At 40.8% G+C, this 27,181-nt stretch overlaps 1 protein-coding gene across 7 annotated transcripts in view; it reads left to right on the top strand.

Annotated features, from left to right (window-relative positions):
- The window catches only part of ABCB1 (ATP binding cassette subfamily B member 1), a 242,136-nt gene extending 230,915 nt beyond the window's left edge, over positions 1 to 11,221 (top strand). For all 7 annotated transcript variants that reach the window (XM_045494677.1, XM_045494679.1, XM_045494678.1 and 4 more), the window contains 3 exons: positions 5,757 to 5,963; positions 9,075 to 9,221; positions 10,612 to 11,221. In XM_045494677.1, the coding sequence (XP_045350633.1) occupies positions 5,757 to 5,963; positions 9,075 to 9,221; positions 10,612 to 10,815 (558 nt within the window). In that variant the 3' untranslated portion in view covers positions 10,816 to 11,221. The remainder of the gene's footprint in view (positions 1 to 5,756; positions 5,964 to 9,074; positions 9,222 to 10,611) is intronic.
- Positions 11,222 to 27,181: the final 15,960 nt, after the last annotated feature.

The raw sequence follows: 27,181 nt of genomic DNA, 5'->3' as shown, positions 1-27,181 counted from the left end.
CTTGTTATGTGCTTTGCACCTGTGAGCACTGCTATATTAAAGGGGGTCATACACTGTCCAGGGCCTGGCCCTTCAGGAGGTGTTTTTTGGGGAGTGTTACTTGTTCTTTGTTGTTGTGACTTTGGTAATTTTATTTCCCTACCTGTAATGATCTTATGGACCCTCCACCAGGTGTGCTTTGATTTGTTCCTTGAAGTAGCCCTAGAAAGGAAAACAAACAGACAAACAGGAAACAAAAACACACAAACACGAGACAAATAAAACAAACAAACAATGCAAAAGCGAAAAACCAGAAACACCAGCTATAAGTAAAGAACAAGGTAGAGCTGATGGAAGAGCATATACAAAGAGAGAAATGACTGGGGTTGGTGGGCGGTGGGGAGAGAAAATAAACATTGACCAGGCAGAGAGACTAAACGGCTTAATCCAGAGAGAGAGAAAGGAAAATAAAGAAGGAGAAGGGAAAAAGAAAGGAAGATAAAGTTACCCAGACAGAGAAACTGTATGGCTTGATTATTCCAGAGAGAGAGAACAGAAAGTAAAGAAGGAGGTGTAGAACATGTATCAGGGGAATGGATTAAATATGTCTGCTTAAACAAACCAACAACTGGAATATCCAGCCTAGAGGAGGGAAGAAATAAGAAGGAGAAAAGGGAGGAAGAATATATCCAAATCACAAAAATTGTCCTAGAATTAATCCAGGCAATTCAGCAGCGCTGGTCTGGAGGAGGGGGCCGTCTGGTTCCTCAGCGTCTATCCTGCTCCAGTAGGCACACAGTTACCTGGGATGGAGGGATGTGGTTTGGTGTAGGCGGGTCTGCCTCCACTGTGGGCCCTGCGGACTGATCCCTGAGGCCCTGCCTTGGTGGTGGTGGGGAGAAAAATGGCAACCCGCCCCCCCCCCCAGTCTCTTCTCCACACACCTAGTGTCCCAAATCACTCTGTTGGAGTCGTCCTCACTGTGCTGCTGGTACAGATGGGGTAGTCCATCTCGCTCCACCGACTCCCATGCCCTGGCACTTGGCTGGGATTTAAACTCACGCTCTGTGCGCCTTGGCACTGGGGAAGTGCTTCTCTATGCTGATATGTGGTCCCAGCTGGTTTTGTCCCGTGCAGCAGCACTTCAGGGAGGTGACCGCTTTCTCCTATTGTGGACTGTGCCCCTAACCTACCACTGAACCCAGGGGTGGCTCCCCTTTTCCCCAAGTGCACGAATAGGGCAGCCAGCCCCAGTCTGGAGAAAGCCCTGCAGTTAGAGATGGGATCCCTCTCCGTCCCTGTCAAAGGTTTTTCTCTAGTTCAGATACAGTCCTATGCTTCCCCAGACACTCTTTCTTTTCCCTTTCTCTCTCTGCAGAAAGGGATCCTTCTCCTCCATGCCTACACGGCCCGTTTTATGTCCTAACGTTCACAATCACCCGTCTATGGACCGTCTGGTTGTCCTGATGTCTCCCTGTTAGACTCAGTCTCTTTTCTTCCAGACTCTTGGGGTTCAAAGTCCTTTGGCTTCAACCCTTCTTTGTTTGAGAGATGCAGGAAGTATGGATCTCCCTACTTCTCTACCATGTTGGCCCCTCCACCTAGAGCTGGTTCTTAAGAGATAAACAGAGCCATTGAATGAGGCTGAGAGGGTGAGCAGTCAAGATGTCATTTGATGCAAGAGATAATGTGAGCTACATTGATAGGTGATTTCCTCCAATGTCCATATATCCATATAGCCTATTTGGGCCGAAGTAGCAGATTTAATGAAAGATCTGATCCTTAAACTTCAAATTATAACCCATTTAGGAAGAACAAAAATGTCATGGCCTCTCTACTGTATTCATAGTCACATGGGTTAGTTTACTGTTGCTGCTAAAGAGAGCCTATACATTACAGATTTTGCACAGTGCATCTCACTGGTATAACCTCCATTACTTCCAGAGCCAAAAGGGAGTCTCAGAAATAGTTTTTGGCCTTCTGGCCCTTCCTATCTAGAAAGGTAGTACAGAGGAATATGGAAATGAATGCTGAGGGCCTCGGACAATAACCATCTCAAGACAACACTGACATTGCAAGGAAAACCAAGTGTTCTTACCTATTTAAGGAACACTATTATCTGCTCCTGTACATTTGTGCTAGAGCTTTGAAGTACTGCCAAGTTTTGCATAGAAGCCAGACTTCATAGTGGAAGTGTCCTCAAGACATACGAGTCCATGTGCTGTTTTGTTAATGACCATTAATTAGTAACCCTTAATAACTCAGTAGGTTACGAGTAAGTAGCTCTTGTTGCCGTGTAAAAATGTGTGTGGATCTGAGCATGATTGATCATAAGAACTGAAGGAAGGATGTGACCCTGAGGTCAGGAAATCCTCATGACCATCAGGGGGCCTTGAATTATACTTTGAGAAACAGTGACCTGAGCTGTGGTTCTCAAACCATCAGAATGGTTTACAGAACTACTAAAGAACACCCTGGCTCATTCCAGTAGGTCAGGATCTGGCCATTAATTTTTACAATTTTCCCAGGTGATTCTGGTGCCAGCCATCGTTGGAGAGTCACTGAGCTGATAAATTTGAAAGGTGTAGGTTAAATTTTGGAGACTCTTGAAAAATGAAGCCACCAAATTGTACAGAGGGGAGGTTCCAGGTTTTTTGGGGCATGAAGGTTCTACATTTTTAGGGACTCTCCGTAAAAGAATACAAAGTTATGAATGCAAAATTAGGTATAAAAGTGAATATTCACTTCTAATAAAACAAATCACAACAAAATATCGAAACCTTAAAGATTCAGGTCCCTTTTCTCTTTAGACAGGTTATCATAAATATTCACCTAGAAGATTCCTAACTGCAGCCTGGCCTTCCGCTGTTCCCCCACCCCGCCCCCTCCCAGAACACGGTTCAGCTCCCAACAATTACCTGCAGATTAGGATCCTTGAAGCTGAACTTCATTAGCTTCACTGTAAAATTGCTTGTGGTCTGAGTCTTGCCCAACCTTTCCTGTTCCCTTCTCTAGTCCATGCCATGCACTGTTGTCAGAAGCCTGTTGTCCTAGTCTGGGTATTAGCTGGTAGGTGCTGGGGCTAACATGGGACATTCCTCTTAGAAGGAGAACAGAAGGAATCTTTCAATTATAAGACACTGTGTTACCAAAACCGAACCTGCAGTGTATACATTCAATCCTAGCTCCTCTGGTTATTGTGTGACCTCATGCATATCACTTGGCTTTTTTTTTTGAATCTGTAAAATGGAGACTAAAACCACGCCTACCTCACAAGGGATGTTGTGAAGTTTAAACAAGAGAATGCATGAGACAAGCTTATCACAGGACCTATAATATAGCCAGTGCTCAGTAATTTGTCTGTAATCGTGATTTCAGAGTAAACATATATAGCAGAATAACACATATTTGATTGTGCTGATGAAAGCAGCAGTACAATGAACAGTCTGGAATAGAGATAGCTAGTCATTTTAATCTGGCTTGATCTCATTATTACCAATGTGTTTACTTTCCTCATTAAGTTTTTATTTAGGCCAGTGTCTTTTGAACAGTGTTCACTGATTCCCCAGAGTTCCTTGGTCTTCCCTTAGACCTTCACGCATGCCTCAGCCAAATAACCTCTGCACTGATCTCTTTTATCTTTAGATTTCTGAATGTTTTCTCTACAGAAACAGGTTTTAAGTAGTTTCTAATTCCAGTGTATCATGTGGGGATGAAGAGAGCCAAGAGTGTTACTGTATTCAGTGTGATAGGGAAACTCATTAAAACGTGATGGGATCGTTCAGATTTGTCTAATTATATTAGTTAGGCAATGTCTGTTTCCTTCCCAGGAGCATAAGCTTGGAAAAAAAATTAAACCACTCCTTGTTCCCTGAAATTTCCATTTCTCAAGTACAGTGTTCGATCTAACAAGACCTGCTGTTTCGCCACATCCTTGTATAGTCTTTATTGCCTCTCTCCACCTTCTACTTCCCACCTTCACTTAACACTGTAAGAAAGCCTGGAACACAGATGCTGGAATAGTCTCCATGGCAACTGGGCTTGTTACTAACAAGGTCATGGCTTTGTTTCTATCCCCACACGTGCCAGCTTCACAACCAGAAGCCGTGTTCCTGCAGCAAAGATTGCACCCTACCCCTGGCCAGCTGTCTCCTAGAGGCACCCAGCCAGGCACATGGGATCCAAAGAGCATATACAGCTCAGGATATGGTCACCACCACTCTGAGCAAAGCTTGAAGCTGAGTCACTGATGTCTTCTTCAGAGGGGATGAATAGCTCTCTCACCTGAATACCAGAGTTCTCTTGCAAAGTACATCTCCAGGCTTCTGCAGAGCAACCCAGGGAGCCAGGTCACTTAGGGAAGAGATAGCTTCTCCTTCTTACTTCATTGGCTCAGCATTGTAGATGTCTGTCCACCCTTTCATCCCCCACCCCCTCCAGGCCTCTGTCCATCCACTGTACGGATAGATAGTGACACAGTGGCTATGACAGTGTTCAGAGACAGTGGCACAGAGTTACCAGTCTCTGACAATCTTTGAGCACTTACTCAGTGCCCAACACTGTGCTGAGTAAGGTCCAGACATAATCTCATGTCCTCAGTTTTATGAGTATAGGAATTATTATCATAATACCTGTCTTACCCACAACAAAATGGTCAGAGAAATTAATTCATTTCCCCAAGATCAACAACTACTTACAGATACAGCAGCCACCTCCCACACACACTTCTATTCCATTTAACTGCTGCATCCCATTCTACCAAAACCTGATTCTTAGAAACCTGACCTCAAAACCTATTGAGTGCTCACAGTAGTTACTTACTTCCAGTTTAATCTCAGCTACATTTCTTGTGAAAAATTGATACATAAGAAGGAGGGTGCCAGTAAATTCAGTGGCATAAAACAACATAAACTTATTACCTTACAAATTCTGGAAGTCAGATGTCTAAAATGGATTTTACCGGGCTGAAATCAAAGTGTTACTGGTGCTGTGTTCCTTCTGGAGGCTTAAAGGGACTCTTTTCTTACTTTTTCTAGCTCCTGGCCCCTTCCTCGATATTAAAGCCAACAATGACAACTTGAGTGTTTGTCATATTGCATCACTCTGATACTGTCCTGCCTCCCTCTTGCTCAAAGACCCTCATGATTACTTTGGACCCATCTGGATAATCCCAGATCATCTTCTCATTTTGAGATCACCTGATGAGCAACCTTACACCTTAATCCCCTTTTGCCATGTGATCTAACATTCAGTGGTTTCGTGGATTAGAACGTGGGTATCTTGGAGGGCAGGCGTTATCCCGCCTACCACATTCATGTATCGGAAACCAGGGTTAAAACAGAAGAAACATGGCAGTTCATCAGAACATACAGCCATGACCTCGTTGAGTTAATTTTTTTTTTTTTTATTTTAAAAAAAATTTTTTTTTCAACGTTTATTTGTTTTTGGGACAGAGAGAGACAGAGCATGAATGGGGGAGGGGCAGAGAGAGAGGGAGACACAGAATCGGAAACAGGCTCCAGGCTCCAAGCCATCAGCCCGGAGCCCGACGCGGGGCTCGAACTCACAGACCGCGAGATCATGACCTGGCTGAAGTCGGACGCTTAACCGACTGCGCCACCCAGGCGCCCCTCGTTGAGTTAATTTTGATGGTCCAAACTCAGCAACAAAAATGGTGTCCCACGGTAACTTGGCAATTTTAATGTATGAAATAACAATACTGATTTTGCTAAGTTAATGTGCTGGTCCTGAAGTTTTCTGTGAACTCTCATTTTCAGCTAATTGATGGCAAAGAGATAAAGCACCTGAATGTCCAGTGGCTCCGAGCACACATGGGCATCGTGTCCCAGGAGCCCATCCTGTTCGACTGCAGCATTGGTGAGAACATTGCTTACGGAGACAACAGCCGGGTGGTGTCACAAGAGGAGATTGTGCGCGCAGCCAAGGAGGCCAACATCCACCCCTTCATTGAGACACTGCCTGACGTAAGTCTTTCTCCAGATTAGGAGCCCAGGAGCCTGTGGCAGCCTCCCTGACTCACAGTTTGATTTCTATAGGCCTGGTTTCCCAAAGGTGAAGAGAAGTGAGCAACCAAAATACACACCCACCTGTACACAACATCTACCCACACTTTGTATCCCCATTTGCTATTATGTTTGCCTGATTACCCAACTAGCTCTCCCTGTGAGCAAGCCTGACTGAACAGTGCATATCTGGGGCAGGTCTTTCCCTCTGAGACTAAGCGTAGGGCTTGCAGGAGTAGGCACAAGCCCCTCTACCCCAATTTCTGCCTTCCGTCTGCCTCCTTGCTGCTCTCCCCCAAGCTGCAAACCTACCTGGGTGGAGTTGGGCCAGGCTGGAGAACTGAGCCCATGTCAGAAAGAAGGCTCTCCCTGAAAAGAGCTGAGTCCTTGGAGTGGATGTTGTAACATGTAATCTCTCACCATTGCACATTTCATGGGTCCCAATCTCTGCTTATAGGGTTTATTATTGAAACCTTCTTTGGGGCTCCCAGGGCTGTCGTCTGTGGATGCCCTCTAAATTCTTCCTAGGAAGTTAGATAAAAGGAACCTCTTGCATTACCTTAAGCCCCTTAGGTCCTGCGTTGTTGTTTTTTTTTTTTAATGTTTATTTATTTTATTTTTTTAAGAGAGAGAGAGAGCAGGGGAGGGGCAGAAAGAGAAGGAGACAGAATCCCAAGCAGGCTCTGTGCTGTCAGCAAAGTACCCAGTGTGGGGCTCGATCCCATGAACCCTGAGATCATGACCTGGGCTGAAACCAAGAGTCAGACGCTTAACTGACTGAGCCACCCAGGTGCCCCAAGTTCTGCGTTTTGAAGTCACCTTGATCTGGTATATCTATACCCCCTCCCATTATTACTAGTTTTCTTATTAGGAAGCACCCCTAAAAATAAAGCTCAGTAGCCTCAAACCAGCAGAAGGCAATCTCCTTATACAGAAGGATGGCAAAAACAGCTGGCTCTGTTTCCCAAGGTTTCCTTTACCTGAAGCTCTTCTTCCAACAACTTCTGCCACCACATCATAGACCTCCGGGGAGGAGGAATTGTCCCTCTACCCTCCTTTTTTTAATTAAAAAAAATTTTTTTTTAATGTTTATCTATTCTTGAGAGAGTGGGGGGGGGGGGGGGTGGAGAGAGACAGAATCTGAAGCTGGCTCCAAGCCCTGAGCTGTTAGCCCAGAGCCCGACAAGAGGCTTGAACTCATGAACCACTAGATCATGACCTGAGCTGAAGTCAGACGCTCAACCAACTGAGCCACCCAGGCTCCCCCTCTTCCCTCCTTTTAACCTTCTCGCCCAGCTGTGGATAATTGGTCCTTCCCAAGGCTAGAAAACTTGAAAGATACAGCTTCAACCCCCTTTACTAGTGATCTGTCATTAAGTATGTTCTAAAGTATGGGCATTGACCATCATATTAGAGCTGCTGCATCAGAAACTTTGGAGGTACAGTTTAGCAATGTGTGTTTTAATGGCCCAGTTACCAGGTTGCACTTTGAGAGCCACTGGGCTAGTGGTTAACAAAGACAAACACAGAGACTAGCTAGCTTATTAAATACTAACTAGCTTATTAAACATACCTTGTCCTCTGGCATTCATTATTTGTCTACCAGAGGAACCCAACCTTTCTGGGCTCCTGGGCTCTCGCACACAGAGCACACACCTATAGGTGTCATGATTCTTTCCCTCGGTGTCTAGATACACAAACAGAAGGCAGAACTCCTTAAGTCTTATTTTTTCTGCCCAAGGACCCACTTCTTTACCTGAGTGATTCCTACTAGGAATTACTCACCCTGCAAGAAGTTAGTCTGGTTACCAGCTTCCTTCAAGGTGACGGCTCTGCCTTTGCCTGCTTCAACAGGATCGATATTGGCTCAGTACAACTTGAGAATGCCTGCACTCACGTGGGACACACTTCATTGCTCCTGCCACCTTTTTTTCTTAATGTTTAATTATTTTTGAGAGAGTGTGAGTGGGGGAGGGGCAGAGAGAGAGAGAGAGAGAGAGAGAGAGAGAATCCCAAGCAGGCTCCGCATTGTCAGCACAGAGCCTGATGTGGAGCTTGACCCCACGAACTGTGTGATGTGACCTGAATGGAAATCTAGAGTCGACACTTAACTGATTGAGTCAGCCAAGCACCCTGTGGCTCCTGCCTTCTGAGGCACCTGCAGCTCTGGGATGGAGCCAGTCAAAAGCATCTGCTGGAGCCTCACCTGGGGTCCTCTGACTCCGTCTGTACCTGGACATCTCAATCTGAGTGCCAGTGAACTAGGGTTACCAGGTAAAGCAAATAAAAATAGGCAATCCTGTATAGAACATGAATTTGTTGAGTCAAATTCTGGATGCAGGATTAGAACCCACAGTATTGTTTTCTAGGTTGTGCATGCTGTCGTTTCTTGTTCCTCCTCTCCCTTATATATCCTCGTAACTCCTGTTCCTATCCTCCTATTGAATAGTTAATGACAATTACCTACTGTGGGAAACTATATCTGAAGAACTTTGGAAGAACTCTGAAATCAAAAAATTTTAGAGATTTTAGCTTTTAAACTTAGATATCAAAGTGGAATTCCTTACCATCCATTAAAAGTATTGAAGCATTAGAAGATAGTTTATAAAAACAGATACCAAAAGGCTAGCATCCCAAGAATTTCTTCCCTCCCTGACTTTAAAATAATGCAGAGAGCACCACCTGCTGGTTGTAAGATGAGCTTCATTTATTTCTGCACGGCCTGTACAAGTCAGATTTCTTTCATCAAAACCAATCTTTGTCCCAAATATAATGAAATCAGAAGACTGGAAGAGACTAACATTATAAAAGTATTCTTCCTGATAAATTTATCGACTTGTTTACACAAAAACATAACCTCTAAAACCCAAATGTCTGTTTTCAAGAAAGAGAGATCAAACCTGCCGTTTAGAGCTCCATTTTTGTCGTTTAATTCTCTATGAACCCATTCTCAGCTTCTGAACTTAAATTTATTGTGTGTGTTTATGGTAGTAGTTGTCCTGTTTTCTCTGAGCAAACTCTTCTTTAGAATTATCAGTTCTATGTTTCATAATAACAAAACCCTATTCACAGAAATATAACACCAGAGTAGGAGACAAAGGAACCCAGCTCTCTGGTGGCCAGAAGCAGCGCATAGCAATAGCTCGTGCTCTTGTGAGACAGCCTCGTATTTTGCTTTTGGATGAAGCTACATCAGCTCTGGATACAGAAAGTGAAAAGGTAAGAATTTAATTCATTTGCACTCGAATTGGTTGTCCTTAAAAGGTTTACATTTATCTCCCTCTCTCTCTGCCCCTCCCCCACTCGCACTCTGTCTCTCTCTCTCTCTCTCTCTCTGTGTCAAAAATAAAGATTGAGGGGCGCCTGGGTGGCGCAGTCGGTTAAGCGTCCGACTTCAGCCAGGTCACGATCTCGCGGTCCGTGAGTTCGAGCCCCGCGTCGGGCTCTGGGCTGATGGCTCAGAGCCTGGAGCCTGTTTCCGATTCTGTGTCTCCCTCTCTCTCTGCCCCTCCCCTGTTCATGCTCTGTCTCTCTCTGTCCCAAAAATAAATAAACGTTGAAAAAAAAAATTAAAAAAAAAAAATAAAGATTGAAAAAAAAAATTTTAAGGGGAACCTGGGTGGCTTAGTCGGTTAAGTGTCTGACTTGGGCTCAGGTCATGATCTCACAGTTCCTGAGTTTGAGCCCCGGGTCGGGCTCTGTGCTGACAGCTCAGAGCCTGGAGCCTGCTTCACATTCTGTGTCTCCCTGTCTCTCTGCCCCTCCCCTGCTAGAGTTCTCTCTCTCTCTCTCTCTCTCTCTCTCTCTCTCTCTCTCAAAAATAAAGATTGAAAAAAAATTTTTTTTAAATGCTTTACATTTATGCTTCTGTCTTCCACAGTAGAGAACAAAATTCAGCCTAGATACGTTGATTGTTATTTTTGTCTGCTGTCAGCGTCAGCGGAATTTAAACACTTTCTGTGGCTGTTATTCAAGAGAACAAGATGCAGTAGGGGAAATCAGTCTTATAGCACTTAGGCTCCAAAAAGCAGCCCTGGATCTCTGTATTGACCTACGAAGCTGTGTCAGGAAGCCAATTTCCTATTTCTACTGGTGGCATCTCCTCAGCAACTATATAAAAAAGCAGGAGGTTAATACGGTGCAAAAGCTGATGGTATCTTAAGATACATATTAGTAATCATTTTCAGTTTAAGAAAAAGTTGAGTATTCAGGTATCTGAAAGACAAGTTAATTCTGAGCCATATACTGTCTTAAAAATGCCAGAAGTTCAGCCTATGCTCAGTCTTCCTGAATTTGCTTTATTGCTGGACCAGAGGGTGGCTTTGAAGGATGTTGTGTGGGTGGACACACCTGTACACGTTTTTAAATGACCAGACAGACTGCATTTATTGTCATAACTTTGAAAACAGATAACTCCTGCCTCAGAACTAATCCACACTAGGATTATCTCCTGATATGACAGCTTCCTGGCTTTGTAAATTCTGTTATATTTCACTGATACCATTATTAAAATAGGAGGACCTATTGTTGGAAGAGAGTGAGCCTTATGAAGGAAGAAAGGAGAGGACTGTTTTTTTTTCCAGCATTAATGTATGTGGTTACTGATCAGGTTGTCCAAGAAGCCCTGGACAAAGCCAGAGAAGGCCGCACCTGCATCGTGATCGCTCACCGCCTGTCCACCATCCAGAACGCAGACCTAATAGTGGTGTTTCAGAATGGCAAGGTCAAGGAGCATGGCACACATCAACAGCTGCTGGCTCAGAAAGGCATCTACTTTTCCATGGTCAGTGTCCAGACTGGAGCAAAGCGCTAGTGAACTGTGACCTTATGACCATATAAATATTTTCTATTTGTGTTAAAATATGGCATTTAATCAAAGTTAAAAAGCGAGCGCGTCACTGGAAACGCTATGTAGAATTATCTGTTTAACATTTCCTTCCGCAGCTGAAGATCATTCCACCAAGTTCAGAGCCCTCAGGCTTTGTTGTCATTAAAGGAATCGAAAGAAATATTATTGAAAGGAATAAAACACTGGTGTTAATTGCATTATAAAAATTTGTAGAATAATTCAAAGTAGATTTTGTTAATAAATAGTGTAATTTTTGTTTATATTTTCTTATTTGTAACTTACTGCCTTGCTGAAAGATAATAGAAGTGGCAAAAAGTGCTGAATGTTTGCATAAAGTGCTATAATAAAACTAAACTTTTGTATGAGCATAGTCATCTTGTCTGAAATGCTTGTAAATGATCATCTCCCAATTGGAATATTGAAGATTCTGTCTGCATTTGAAAAAAAAAAAAAAAGACTTCTTTTAAAAACTCCCATTAATTGTGAGAATGTTAAATACTATAAATAATCCCTATTATACATGTCTTTTCACAATGGGTCCTACAGAACCATCTGCTTTCATGCTTTGTGGGCTTGATCCTACTGGTTCTTACGTTTCCACATTATGATGGCTCTTAAACCAACCACATACATCAATACAGAATTTTAGAGGTGGGAGTGCAGCCAAGGATGCACAGTTGTTAAGTGTCTACTCTGATATACATCAAACATTTTGCCTTGCTCTGATAAAGGGCTCTTACGGGATTTTAATTTTTTTTTCCCTGAGAGGAAGAGAGTGAATCAGGGAGGGGCAGAGGGAGAGAGAGAGAGAATCTCAGGCAGACACCATGCTCAGCACAGAGCCTGACACGGGGCTTGATCTCACAACCCTGGGATTGTGACTTGAGCCAAAATTAAGAGTTGGATGCTGGGGGTCCCTGGGTCTCTCGGTTGGTTAAGCATCCAGCTTCAATTCAGGTCATAATCTTATAGTCTGTGAATTCAAGCCCCATGTCAGACTCTGTGCTGACAGCTCAGAGCCTGGAGCCTGCTTCAGATTCTGTGTCTCCCTCTCTCTCTGCCCCTCCCCTACTCACGCTTGTCTGTCTGTCAGTCTCTGTCTCTCTCAAAAATAAACATTAAAAAAATTAAAGACTTGGATGCTCAACTGACTGAGCCACCCAGGTGCCCCTATTTTTGCATTTTAAAAAATGCAGTAACTCTTTTTCTGTTTTGATAATGAGTCACTTTTCCCGATAATTGGTTGCTTCCAAAGCTGATCCTTCTGGTGGTAGATGTATGCAAACACAATAAAAAAAGAAAATAGCACAAAAGAATGATACTCTGACTACAACAACAACAACAACAGCAACAACAAAAACCACTACAAATAAGATTGAAAGTAAGATTGAAAGATCAGCTGGGGAAGAGTATTTGCCATATTTATTGAAAAGAATTGATGGGTCAGCTGGATGGCTCAGTTGGTTGAATGTCCCACTTCGGCTCAGGTCATAATCTGACACTTGTGAGTTTGAGCCCTGCATCAGATTCAGATTCTGTTTCCCTCTCTCTCTGCCCCTCCCGCACTCACATTCTGACTCTCTTTCTCAAAATAAATTTAAAAAAAGACTTGATAACCTTACTATATAAAGAATTTTTTTAATGTTTATTTATTTATCTTGAGAGAGAGAGCAGGGGAGGGGCAGAGAGAGGGAGAGAGAGAGAATTCCAAGCAGGCCCTGCACTGTCTCCGCAGAGCCCTACACTGGGCTTGATTTCATGAACTATGAGATCACAACCTGAGTTGGAAATCAAGAGTCAGATGCTCAATGACAGACCCACTCAGGCACCCCATAAAGAATTATAAAAGGAAAAAAAATGCCATCACCTCCAAAGAAAAATGGGCAAAGGACATGATCAGGTAATTCCCAAGAAGAAATACATTTTTTAAATTAATTTATTGTTTAATTTACATCCAAGTTAGCATATAGTGCAACAATGATTTCAGGAGTAGATTCCTTAGTGCCCCTTACCCATTTAGCCCATCCTCCCTCCCATAACCCCTCCTGTAACCCTCAGTTTGTTCTCCATATTTCTGAGTCTCTTATGTTTTGTCCCCTTTCCTGTTTTTATATATTACTTTTGCTTCCCTTCCCTTATGTTCATGTTTTGTATCTTAAAGTCCTAATATGAGTGAAGTCATAGGATATTTATCTTTCTCTGACTAATGTCATTTAGCCTAATACCTTCTAGTTCCATCCACATGGTTGCAAATGGCAAGATTTCATTCTTTTTGATTACCAAGTAATAATCCATTGTGTGTGTGTGTGTGTGTGTGTGTATACCACATCTTCTTTATCCATTCATCTGTCAATGGACCTTTGGGCTCTTGCCATACTTTGGCTATTGTCGATAGCGCTGCTATAAATATTGGGGTGCATGTGCCCCTTCGAAACATCACACCTGTATTCCTTGGGTAAATACCTAGTAGTGCAATTGCTGGGTTGTAGGGTAGTTCTATTTTTAATTTTTTGAGGAAACTACATACTGTTTTCCAGAGTGGCTGCACCAGTTTGCATTCTCACCAGTAGTGCAAAAGAGATCCTCTTTCTGCGCATCCTCGCCAACATCTCTTGTTCCCTGAGTTGTTAATGTTAGCCATTCTGACAGGTATGAGGTGGTATCTCATTGTGGTTTTGATTTGTATTTCCCTGATGATGAGTGATGTTGAGCATGTTTTCATGTGTCAGTTGGCCATCTGGATGTCTTCTTTGGAGAAGTGTCTGTTCCTTCCTGTCTTTTGCCCATTCCTTCCCTGGATTATTTGTTTTTGGGGTGTTGAGTTTGAGAAGTTCTTTAAAGATTTTGGATACTAACCCTTCATCTGATATGTCATTTGCAAAGATCTTCTCCCATCCCATCAGTTGCCTTTTAGTTTTCCTGATTGTTTCCTTTGCTATGCAAAAGCTTTTTATTTTAATGAGGTCCCAATAGTTCATTTGTGCTTTGGTTTCCTTTGCTTCCGGAGATGTGTTGAGTAAGTTGCTGCGGCTGAGGTCAAAGAGGTTTTTGCCTTTCTTCTCTAGGATTTTGATGGCTTGCTTCCTACATTTAGGTCTTTCATCCATTTTGAGTTTATTTTTGTATATAGTGTAAGGAAGTGGTCCAGGTTCATTTTTCTGCATGTCGCTGTCCAGTTTTCCCAGCACTATTTGATGAAGAGACTGTCCTTATTCCATTGCATATTCTTTACTGCTTTGTCAAAGATTAGTTGGCCATACATTTGTGGGTCCATTTCTGGGTTCTCTGTTCTGTTCCATTGATCTGAATGTCTGTTTTTGTGCCAGTTCCATACTGTCTGGATGCTTACAGCTTTGTAATACATCTTGAAATCCAGGATTGTGATGCCTCCAGCTTCAGTTTTCTTTTTCAAGATTTCTTTGGCTCTTTGGGCTCTTTTCTGCTTCCAAAAAGAAATATGTTTTTTTTTTAAAGTGCACAGTCTCAATAATGAAGGAAATGTAATAAAATACCCTGGAGAATAACAGCAGTTTCAATAAGATGTCCCTTGTTTTGAGGGCTCCTGGGTAGTTCAGTCAGTTAAGCATCCGACTTCAGCTCAGGTCATGGTCTCACAGCTCAGGAGTTCGAGCCTTGCATTGGGCTCTGTGCTGACAGCTCAGAGCCTGAAGACCACTTCAGATTCTGTGTCCCCTCTTTGCCCCTCCCCTGCTCATACTCTGTCTCTCTCTCCTTCAAAAATAAACAAACATTAAAAAAATTAAAATAAAAAAAAATCCCTTGTTTTTTTCCTCTCCACCTCAACAACAATGATTTAGCACCTATCAACAGACAAAAATGCCTCTGTGGGAGCTGTGAGATCCAGCACCATAAGCCATCAGTCCTGAGGAGTCTCACTGACTTGTGTGTCAGGAAATAGGCATACACATTTTAGTCCTGGCTATGGACGCTGCAGTGGCCTGTGAACTGTCTCCAAACCCTCTCAGCCACAGTCCTAGAAAAAAAACACTGTTGGACAGTCACCCATGGATGAGAGAGACTTTGTAGAAGTTCAGGAGTCCAGAGGAGAAGTTACAGCAAAAAAAAAAAAATTAGAACAACAACAAAAATACTAGCTTGAATGCATTGGAGAGGGTCAGAGGAACAGTTTGATTTGATTTGTACCACCCTGCTCCCAAGGCAACATAACTGAGGGCCCAAGAAAGATCTTAGCCCCAGACTTCTCTTGTGGAGGGAAGTGAAAGGGTGAATGAGAACCTGACTTCCCCAGCTGTGCAGAATGCTGTACAGAGGTTTATCTGCCTCATCCAGAGGACTGAATCTGGAGCTGCATGGCTTTAGGAAATGGGAAGAAACTGAGAGAGCAGCAGATTGGACTCTCAGAGGTCATGGAAGGGACACAGATCCTACCAAACATGTCACGGACTCTATCAAGAAACTCACCGGCAAGCCACCAGGAGTACCTTGCTTGCAGATCCCCTCAACTGGCCCACGGAGCACCCTAGTGCTTAGTGTTCTTCACCCACACACACATAGCCCCTCCCAGTCCTGTGTCTGGATCTTTGTACAAGTTCCCAAAGGTGACGGCAAGAGCTATTGAGCATACACAGAAGACTGACCCGAATCTGTGGGCCAGGGAGAGACCACAAACTTGAGCTTTACTGCTACTTTCAGTAAAACAAAAGGAAGACAGTCAAAACATGGCCTGGTGTGGAGTCAAGAGAAGGCACATGAGCTTAAGAACTCTTCCAACAAAGGAGTAAAAAGTGTGGATCAGCTGTATCCATAGAGAGTCTAATGAAACCTTCAAATTACTAGCAGAGCTGAGGGAAGATATTTCTCTCCTGATGACAGTTAATAAAGACTGGAGATGACTGGTACTTTGCATGGGAAGATAGTAATGCAAAACTTCAAGAAATATGAAAAATCAAGGAAACATGACACCATCAAAGGGTCACAATTAATTTTCCAGTAATTGGGCCTGTGACATGGAGCTCTGTGATTTATCTGGTAAAGAATTCAAAATAACAGGTTTTTTTTTCAATATATGAAATTTATTGTCAAATTGGTTTCCATACAACACCCAGTGCTCATCCCAAAAGGTGCCCTCCTCAATACCCATCACCCACCCTCCCCTTCCTCCCACCCCCCATAAACCCTCAGTTTGTTCTCAGTTTTTAACAGTCTCTTATGCTTTGGCTCTCTCCCACTCTAACCTCTTTTTTTTTTTTCCTTCCCCTCCCCCATGGGTTTCTGTTAAGTTTCTCAAGATCCACATAAGAGTGAAAACATATGGTATCTGTCTTTCTCTGTATGGCTTATTTCACTTAGCATCACACTCTCCAGTTCCATCCACGTTGCTACAAAGGGCCATATTTCGTTCTTTCTCATTGCCATGTAGTACTCCATTGTGTATATAAACCACAATTTCTTTGTCCATTCATCCGTTGATGGACATTTAGGCTCTTTCCATAATTTGGCTATTGTTGAGAGTGCTGCCATAAACATTGGGGTACAAGTGCCCCTATGCATCAGTACTCCTGTATCCCTTGGGTAAATTCCTAGCAGTGCTATTGCTGGGTCATAGGGTAGGTCTATTTTTAATTTTCTGAGGAACCTCCACACTGTTTTCCAGAGTGGCTGCGCCAATTTGCATTCCCACCAACAGTGCAAGAGGGTTCCCATTTCTCCACATCCTCTCCAACATCTATAGTCTCCTGATTTGTTCATTTTGGCCACTCTGACTGGCATGAGGTGATATCTGAGTGTGGTTTCAAAATAGCAGTTTTAAGGAAATTTGATGAACTTGAAGATAACACGGAAAGATAATTCAACAAAACCAAGAAAACAATACATAAACAAAATGAGAATTTTAACAAAGAGATGGAAAATATAAAAAAGAACCAAGCAAATTCTGGAGCTGAAGAATATAATGAATGAAATGAAAAATGTAATGTAGATCATTAACAGAAAAGATTAGTCAGAAGATGGGGCGCCTGGGTGGCGCAGTCGGTTAAGCGTCCGACTTCAGCCAGGTCACGATCTCGCGGTCCGTGAGTTCGAGCCCCGCGTCGGGCTCTGGGCTGATGGCTCAGAGCCTGGAGCCTGTTTCCGATTCTGTGTCTCCCTCTCTCTCTGCCCCTCCCCCGTTCATGCTCTGTCTCTCTCTGTCTCAAAAATAAACAAACGTTAAAAAAAAAAATTAAAAAAAAAAAAAAAAAGAAAAGATTAGTCAGAAGAAAGAGTCTGTAAGAAATAAGACGACAATTTTGAGACTATCCAGTCAAAGGAGAACAAAGGAAAATGAATGAAAAAGAGTGAAGAAAGCCTATGTGATCCATAGAATATCATCAAAGGAACCAGTTTCTGAATCATTAGAGTTCCAGAAAGAGAAGAGAGGAAGAAGGGAACAGAAAACTTATGTAAAAAAATAATGGCTGAGAACATCCCAAGCCTGGGAAGAAATTGGATATTCAAGTTCACAAAGCTCATAGATCACCAAATAAAATCAACTTAGATCCCCCTCCATACATATTACAATAAAACTATCAAAAATTAAAGACAAAGACTCTTAAAAGTAGGAAGAGAAAAATTAAAAGCTTGTACCTTACAAGGGGCCCCTATAAGGCTAATCCTTCGGTTTTTCAAAAGGAACTTTGTTGGCCAGGAGACAGTGGGCTGATACATTCCAAGTGCTGGAAAAAAAAAAAATCCCTGCCAACCTGTCTGGCACAGTTCTTCAGAAATGAAGGAGAGAGACTTTCCCAGACAAACAAAATCTGAGGGAATTTATCACCACTAGACCTGCCTTACTAAAAATGCTGAAAACAGTTTTTCAAGGTGAAATGAAATGATGCTAATTAGTAACATGAGAACATATGAAAATTTACAACTTACTGGTAAAGCTAAGTATGTAGTCAAATTTATAATACTCTAATACTATAATATGGTTAAGTGTGTTAAATGCTTAACTCTAATATAAAGGTTAATGGACAATAGTGTTAAAATAACTATATAGCTGTAATAATTTGTTAATGAGTATATAATGCAAAAGAGGTAATTTGTGACATTAAAAACATAGAAAGGGGCAATAAAAGGTTAGTGTTTTTGTATGCTAGTTTATGTATGTTTTGTAAAATACTCTGTTATAAGATGTTTTATGTTAGCCGCATGGCAACCACAAAGCAAAAACCTACAATAGAGTCACAAAAGATAAAAAGAAGGAAATCAAAAGTTACCACTATGGAAAATCATCAATTCGCAAAGGAAGGCAGCAAGAGAAGAAACAAGGAAACTACCAAACAGCCAGAAACAATAATATGGCATTACAAGTCCTCTCTATCAATAATTATTCAATGTAAATTGAATTCTCCAATCAAAAGAATAGAGTGGTTGGATGGGTAACAAAACAAGATGCAACTCTATGCTGCCTATGAAGAGACTCACTTCAGCTTTAATGACACACACAGACTAAAAGTGAAGAGATGGAAAAAGATATCCATGCAATAGAAACCAAAAGAAATCAGGGGTAGCTGTACTTATATTAGACAAAATAGACTCTAAGCCAAAAACGGTAACAAAAGAAAAGAAGGTCTTTATATAACGATAAAGGGGTCAGTTCATTAAGAAGATATAATAATTGTAAATACGTATGCACCCAACATCAGAGAATCTAATATATTAAGCAAATACTACAAGACATGAAGGGAGAAATAGACAATACAATAATAGTAGAACACTTCAGACAATACCAGAGGACTTCAGTACCCCACTTTCAACAATGGATTGATCATCCAGACAGAAAATCAACAAAGAGAAGTTGGACTTGAACTACACTTTAGACCAAATGGTTTAACAGATGTAAAGAACATTCCATCCAATAGTTACAGAATATATGTTCTTCTCAAGCACACATGGAGCATTCTTCAGAATAGGTCATGTGAGAGGTCACAAGTCATAGCAAATTTAAGAAGATTGAAATCCTACCAAATATCTGTACTGACCCCAGTAATATGAATCTTGAAATCAATAACAGGAGGAAAGCTGGAAAATTCATGTGGAATTTTAATTGGAATGTGGAAATTAAATAACATGCTCCTCAACAAGCAATGAGTGAAAAAAGAAATCAACATGGAAATGAAAAAAATATCTTGAAACAAATAAAAATATTGAATGAAAATGGAAACACAACATACTAAAACCTATGAGATGCAGCAAAGGTAATTCTAAGAGGGAAATTTATAGATACAAATATCTACATTAAGGAAGATCTAAAATAACCTAACTTTATACCTTAAGGAACTAGAAAAAAGAAAACAAACTAAGCCCAAACTAAGCCCAAACAAAGATCAGAGCAGAAATAAATGAAATAGAGACCAGAAAAACAATAGAAAAGATCAATGAAATTAAAAGTTGTTTTTTTGAAAAGATAAACAAAAGTGACAAAACTTTAGTTAGACTGAGGAAAACAGAGAGACAAGTCAAATAAAATCAGAAATGAACCCCCAACTAATACCACAGAAATTCAAAGGTTTATAAGAGATTACTATGATTACATGCCAACACATTGGATAAATCTAGAAGAAATGGATAAATTTCTAGAAGCATACACCCTACCAAGACTGAATTGTGAAGAAATAGAAAATCTGAATAGACTAGAAACAAATGAGGAGATTGAATCTGTAATCAAAAACCAACGAAGAAAAAGCCCAGGATCAGATGCTTTCACTGGTAAATTCTACATTAAAGAATTAACGCTACGCCTTCTCAAACTCTTCCAAAAAAAAATTAAGAGGAGAAAATACTTCAAAACTCATCTTAGGGGCGCCTGGATGGCTCAGTCCGTTAAGCATCCGACTTCAGCTCAGGTCATGGTCTTGCGGTTCATGAGTTTGAGTCCCACATCGAGATCCCGTCAGGCTCTGTGCTGACAGCTCAGAGCCTGGAGCCTGCTTTGGATTCTGTGTCTCCCTTTCTCTCTTCCCCTCCCACACTCATGTTCTGTCTCTCTCTCAAAAGTAAATAAACAGGGGTGCCTGGGTGGCGCAGTCGGTTAAGCGTCCGACTTCAGCCAGGTCACGATCTCGCAGTCCAAAAAAAAGTAAATAAACATTAAAAAAAAAAAAAAGACTCATTTTAGCCAGACCAACATTGCTCTGTTACCTAAGCCAGACAAAGATACTGCAAGATACCCAAAACCAAAATAACACTGTATGTTAATTGTACTGGAAAGAAAGAAAGAAGAAAGAAAGAAAGAAAGAAAGAAAGAAAGAAAGAAAGAAAGAAAGAAAGAAAGAAAGAAAGGAAGGAATAAAGAAGAAGGAAGGAAGAAAGGAAGGAAGGAAGAAAACTATAGGTCAATATTCCTAATATAGATACAAAATCTCTCAATAAGATACTGGCACACTGAATTCAAAAGCACATTTTAAGGATCCAATACCATTATCAAGGAGGAATTATAGGAATTATCCCAGGGATGCAAGAATGGTTCAACATATGCAAATGAGTAATTGTGGCACACCACTTTAATAGAATGAAGGATAAAAATCATATATGATCTTCTTAATACATACACCAAAAGCATTTGACAAAAATACAACATACTTTCATGATAAAAATTCTGAACAAATTGAGTATAGAGGAATATATACCTCAACATAATAAAGGCCGTGTATGACAAGCCCACTGCTAACATCATACGCAGTGGTGAAAGATTGAAAGTTTTTCGTCTAAGATTAGGAACAAAGTAAAAGTTAACTCTTAGCACTCCTATTCAATATCATACTGGAAGTCCTAGCCAGGGCAACCAGGCAAGAAAAAGAAATAAAATCAGAAAGGAAGAAGTAAAATTGTCTTTGTTTGTAAATAATAGGATCATAAATATAAAAAAAATACTAAAGACCCCACTGAAAAATTTGTCTTTCTCTGTCTGGCTTATTCCACTTCGCATAATGTCCTCCAGTTCATCCATGTTGTCACAAATGGCAAGATTACCTTCTGTTTTATGGATGAATAATATTCCATTGTAGATATTTATATACACATTTTCTTTATCCATTCGTCCATCAGTGGACATGTGGGTTTCTATATCTTGAGCAATGTGAATAATTCTGGATTCAGCACAGGAGTGCTGATTTCATTTTCTTTGGATACGTACCCAGAAGTGCGATTGCTCAGTTATATGGTAGCTCTATTTTTAATTTTTAAAAGAACCTCCATACTGTTTTCTCTAATGTTAAACCATCAAATTTGTGGTCATTTGTTACAATAGCCTCAGGAAACTCAAATCAGGGAATCTAAACAGGATACTTTTATTTAAAAGCAAACAACAAGGGTAATGAGATTCTGTGTTGGGCTGGTGGGAACAGAGAACAGGTGACTATGAGAAACATCTATGAGAAAGGTAAAGGGGTAATAAAAATTAGCTAGAAAAATTCTGTGACATTGATGGAGATGAAGAACTCTTTTGGAAAGAAGATGGCTTGTTCTTCTGCCTTAGAAGTGACATCATAGTAGAAGGTGTTTGGATGTGTGACCCTCAGGGTACTAACTAAACACAGGTGGGTCCCATTCTGTACTGTTTGCTTGAGTTCTACTCTTTTATCTTCCTAGTTCCATCCTAGGGTTATCCAGCTGTATCCAATTCTAAACAATGATGGTCTAAACCATGATGGTCTAAACAATGATGGTTCATCAGAATCAAATTCTGAATTCAGGCCAAAATGTATTTCAGTCTGTTTCCTGCCCCACAGAGTAACTATTTGGCCTCAATTATAAGAAATCTTTTTGATTCATTTTTCTTCCTCACATCTCTGTTTCAGATGCCTGCTCCCAGTTTATGAACCCTTGAGAGAAGGACTGTGTCTTTGCATCATTTGTGTTTGGCAAAGTCCTTGTATATAGTAGAAGTTGAATGAGGGTTTGCTTTTCTGCCAAGTTTTTGATCCAATGTGTACCTTCCTCTGGGTCAGTTTTGTTTTATCCCATATTAACATCTGAAAAGTCCTCTGTTAATATAATATATATTAAGAGAGTTTCTATCTAAGGCCATATAATTTTATATAAAAAGTAGTGAGGGGAGCCCATCATTACCATAAAACATAAAACCTATAATCCAGCCTTACCCAATCTACAGAATAAAAAAGAAAGCCTTATGAAAATTGTATCCATAATTTCATAAAAGAAAAAAAAATTAAGGAATTGGAGTGAACTGGTAACAGTATTGTATCAGTGTCAATGCCCTGGGTTTCATTTTGTCCTTCAGTAACTACATGTCAGCATTTGGGGAAGCTGGATAAAGGATCCACAGCCCTCTACAGTTTTTTTTCAACTGCCTGTGAGTCTGTCATTATTTCACAACAAAAAGTTAAGGAAAAAGAAACGGGAGAATCAGACTTAAGGATTTGTTGCTCTTGATGATGATTTGGGCTGAAATCTGAAAAGCGAGGAGTTACCCAGGAAGTGGTGGGAGTGGGGAGACAGGCCATAGGGAATGAGGGAGAGATTTCAGGTGGAGGAAGTGGCCTGTTCAAAGAGAGTTTGCAGTACAGAAAGGACTTTGAAGTTGGAGCTGGCTAAACAAGGCAGAGAGCGGCATGAGGCACCCTGGTGGGGTAAGCATAATTGCCTGCTTTCCTCTAGGAGCCTTCCCTGACAAAATGAGTTAAGCCAGTTGATAGCCAACAAGTAATAACTGTTCCAGAGCCTATGAAGGATGTTCACGTATTTTAACACCCTTGATCTTCCAAAGGATCCCACTCAGCTGCAATATGTTGGTGGGCACCTGGTTTACCCATGTACTCCAAGTCCTCTTTCATCACCTGGCACATTGAAAATCCTCAACAAAAGTATTTGTGAAATGAAAAAAAAAGTTGTTGCTCTTAAAAATGATTAAATGAGATTTTCAGGGTGCAGTTTCTGCAACTGTAGTCCTTTGTCCCACTTGGAACTTCTAACACCAAGGTTAAAGACCTCTGCCCTTGGAGTCTGGAGAAATCAGAATAGCAAAGAGAAAAGCAGGAATGCTTCCAGATATGTGCAAAAGGCAAAGGTACATGATGAAATATTTTCACCTGGACTCTTTCAAAAGAGCCAGTTTTGGTCATAAGGAAAAGTGACCTTGGAGTTGGAAACTCAGTGTTTTCGCTTTCTCCACTGGGCAGCTCCACTGAAATGTTTTCCCTCCTAGCGATTGTCACTTAGTGTGGGGAGAAACACCTAGTTTCTCCAGTCAGAAAACGCTGGGCTTCTCTTTTGGCTGTCAGTTTGTTAACATGTATGATTCTTTGAGCAAGTTACTTATTTTCCCTAAGCCTTTATTTCCTCATTGGCAAATAAGGGATTTCAATAGCTACCTTCTTGGATTACTTGAGCACTAAATATTAAAAGTATTTAGGACAATACTCAATACATAGAATATAAGCAAATAATAATGTTGTTTGCCATTGCTTCATATTTTTCTCACTCTCCAGGGCTACCAATTCTCTTACATAAGAAAAGGAAATTTTGTTTTGTATTTATTCTTTTAGCAAGTATCTTGAGTGCCTTCTGGACTAGATACTAGCAGCACAATAATAAGACAAAGAGCCCACAGTTTAGGAGACTAGAAATTAGGTCAGTAATATGTCTTGGTGCCGTGATTCAAGACTTCTTGGGGAGTCAAGAAGAGAGCAATCACTTCTCCTGCGAGTGATTTGAGGATTAAAAAGCTTCCTGGAGAACTGAGTACCTACCTGTCAGGTGGATGGTAGGGCAAGGATGTGGATGCGGAGAACTGTGTAGAACAGCCCAGAAGGCTGAAATGCGAAGTGACTCAGGATGGTCAGTTTCCTGTGTTGTGCGTTGGGAGGAGTGGGTGGTGGCCAACACAGGGATGAGTCTGGGAAGTGAGGTAGGAACCAGACCTGAAAGGCCTGGTGTGACAGAACAGACTGATTTGTGGTCTCACTGTGGTTTATTGGAAATAGAGTATTGAGACATGCCTTAATTTAGAGGGTCCACTTTCCTACAATTGTGCAGTGAGGTTTCATAAAATAAACCACATCTTACCTTTTTTATTTTCATTAGAAAGATGAAAATATATACCTTACAACTTCCACAAGTAAAGGAAGAAAAGAACACACTTTAGAAACCTATCTTGCATCTCTCAATCACATGGGTAGCCTCCAAGAGAGCTTCTGTGGCCATAGCCTTTCATTTTTTCAAGCATCAGGGAAACACAGCATCCTGGCGTCTTAGGCAGGAAATCACACTATTCTATCAGGAGGCAGGGCAGAGGAGGGTTTTTTTTTCCTTTTTAGTCAAAAGTTAGAGAAAACTAATTATCAAGGTCATAACTCCAATATTTCATTCCTAAAATCAAACCAGTATTGAAGTCGAGCCTTCCTTATTCAATCAGAATTTGAGTGTCACAATTTTTTTCCTTTCCAAAAGAGTTCATTGTCCTTCTTCAATTCTCTTATGCAAAACATGTCTATCAGTGTGGGCAATGACCCCACGACTCCAACCCTTTAGAGTTTAAATAGATCACTCACCTAGGATTTATCCATGGATTTCCTACATTGCTTTGGGAAAGTGCCAGTTCCAGCCAAGCTAGGGCAGAGACTGTTTGAATTATTTGAAAAACTGTAATGACTGTAATAATCTACCTCCCTAGACTTAAAAAAAAAAAAAGGTATAAAATTCTTTGGGATCAGACAGCCCATGTCTGGAACATGTGCATACAGATAAAACCTGGAGAGAAATATGCCAAAATGGAAGTTGTTGGGTTACAGTGAAAAAACACTTTTGATGATTTTCTCTGTGAGAACAAATATTTAAAAGGGTCTTTAAGAATGTTGGAGGCTTAATACAAAATACTGGATCTTTCACAATACCTAAGATTCATGAAAGTCTTTTGCATATACTTTAATTCTGAAAGCAAAATTTTTGAATAGCTAAATTTTCTATTATGGGTTATTATTGGCTATTAATAGATGAAATTAAATTTCAAGTACATTTTAAATTCTCAAAATTTGTATTTATACCAGAAAGGATAATTTGGCTAACAATTTTATCTATTAGCATTGCATATCAAGGCTAAGGTCACAAGTTAGCTAAGCAAATTCTCTGCACCAAAACTCCCATATATCTTGTACATCTTTTATGTTTATATTTTACTCTGTATTTTAATCATTTACTTCTTTTTCACTTTTTTTTTTTTTTTTTTTTTTTTTGCATACCTGAGGGCTGAGTCTCTGTCTTATTGTCCTATCTTTATTACTAGTTCCTTGAATATCCTAATTTGGATATACCATTCCTCTCCTGCTGAGACCTTGACTGATAAAAGACAGTTTTTATTATTGCAAAAAGAATCTACCATTCTTGACCAGTATAATGATTGCTTTCTAAAAATCTTCTCAATAGCTTCTGTAAGTCTAAATTCCTTTAGGAATTTAGCCTAACTTTTAGGCTCTTGGTGTGTAAAACTTCTTATGTACCCAGCCACATCCTTTTCTGTCTTTCACCTCAGCCAAATTAAGATCACACCTTCTTCCTTCCAGGGCTCCACTCTTCACCCCCATCTGTTCTTGTGTTACTTCTCTGCTCTTTGAACTTTGAGAATACTTTTCTTAGAAGTAGCTTCATGTGCAAGGCTAAAGTGAGTATGAATATTACATTTTCAATGGGTATTGTGGGATGGGGGTGGAGAGGTAACACAGGTAAACAAAGCTAAATCACTTTTTTACGGCAGCACTTTTTGGTCTTTGATGTGCATTGTGACCCTCTGAGAGAGCAGAGGGTAAGCAGCATTTCTCAAACTTATTTGACCATGGGACTCTTGTTATCTAAGGGAACCTTGTTACCTACTAAGAATCTGCCGTCATTCCTCAGTTCACAGTTTGGAAAACTTTGCTGTAGGAGGATGCTTCTAACTCTATCCTGCTCTTCCTCAGTAAATATGTATTGAATAAATGAACAAATATTGACACAATAGGTCAGAGCTCTAAGAGAAAGGAAGTGGAAGCCAGGGCTCTACACCCCCCTTTCTTTTAATCCCACGGTGTCTGTTGTGTCAGGATCTTCTAAGATGGTGTGAGCTGGGAGGTGGCCAGCACTTCCTGTAAGATCCAGTTTGAGGTACTGATTGATGGTACCTGGCTATGGATTCAGAGGTCTTCTTCAAGCCTTTATGCCTAGATTAATTGTAGATGCAGTGTCTCCTCTGGGCTTTCTGCCTTACCCCTGAACTTGGTAGGGGTGGAAAAAAGGAGTAAACAAGAAGGCAGAGAGTAGTATTTATCAGGTGCTTGCAATATGCCAGGTACTATATTTGGGTTATCTCCTTTCCTGGAGAAGCTCACAGTCTAGAAAGCTCACAGGAAGGAAAAGACATAAAAATAAGTATAATTAATGCAGTATAACGTAACATACCACAAAACATAAGTGTGTATGAATGAAGAGCTTGCACCCTGTTTTCTTTAACATTGTCTCATTATTCTGCTATGTCAGCATCTATAATTATTGGCATTTGACTCCCTATTTTATTGTGGAGTAAGCTTGAGACCAGACTGAGATAATGTCCACCTGTGTTCATGTCTTATGTAGAAAAATATACAGATTTTTAAAAGTAGACATATGGACTGGATGTTGCTAAGAGGGTAGAGGGGGAAATGAGCAGATAAGTTAGAGAAGTCTTTTTATCTAATATTTCACACCCCTTCTTCTATTGATCAACAAATACAAATATTGGCTAATTTGATTAATTTAGGGTCTTCTTCCTTTGCTTCTGCATTTTATTAGAGAAAATAGACTTAAAAAATTAGGCAGCAAGTTCTAGAAAGATGGAGTAGATGTATTTTTTCCTATTCATCCTGCTGAGTGTAGCTAGAAGCACTGAACATCTGATGTAAAGCAAACATAAGACTCTGAAAAAGGCAAACCAGTTAAGGACATTTGAATCCAAAGAATGACACAGTGGTGAGTTACCCAGTTTTCATTTTGTTTTGATTTGATTTGCTTTATTCTTGCCCCATATGTCCCAGGCTTGGAACTGAAGATGTGAAAAGCCAGAACTTCCAGTGTGCACAAAAGGGAGCCCCAATGACAGCCTGCTCTCTCTAGCCAAAGAACCAGGAAAGGGGCAGCCTAGCATGACAGAAAATGTTTAGACAGTTGCTATTCTACTCTAGCCAAACAACATAGAAAAAAAAAACTATGTTTTTCCAGACCCACATCTGAAAAGGCTGTAAGGGCCTTTCGACCTCCACCCTGGCTTGGCTGTAACAAGGTACCCCAACCTCATTGCCTGTCCCCAGCCACTGTGGTGTCGGGCAAGACTAAGTAGGGAGCC

The sequence above is a fragment of the Leopardus geoffroyi genome, chromosome A2 (assembly GCF_018350155.1).
Source record: "Leopardus geoffroyi isolate Oge1 chromosome A2, O.geoffroyi_Oge1_pat1.0, whole genome shotgun sequence".
In the NCBI taxonomy this organism is placed as follows: domain Eukaryota; kingdom Metazoa; phylum Chordata; class Mammalia; order Carnivora; family Felidae; genus Leopardus; species Leopardus geoffroyi.
The sequence above is the reverse complement of the archived record's forward strand: the minus strand, read 5'-3'. Positions and strand labels throughout refer to the sequence as shown.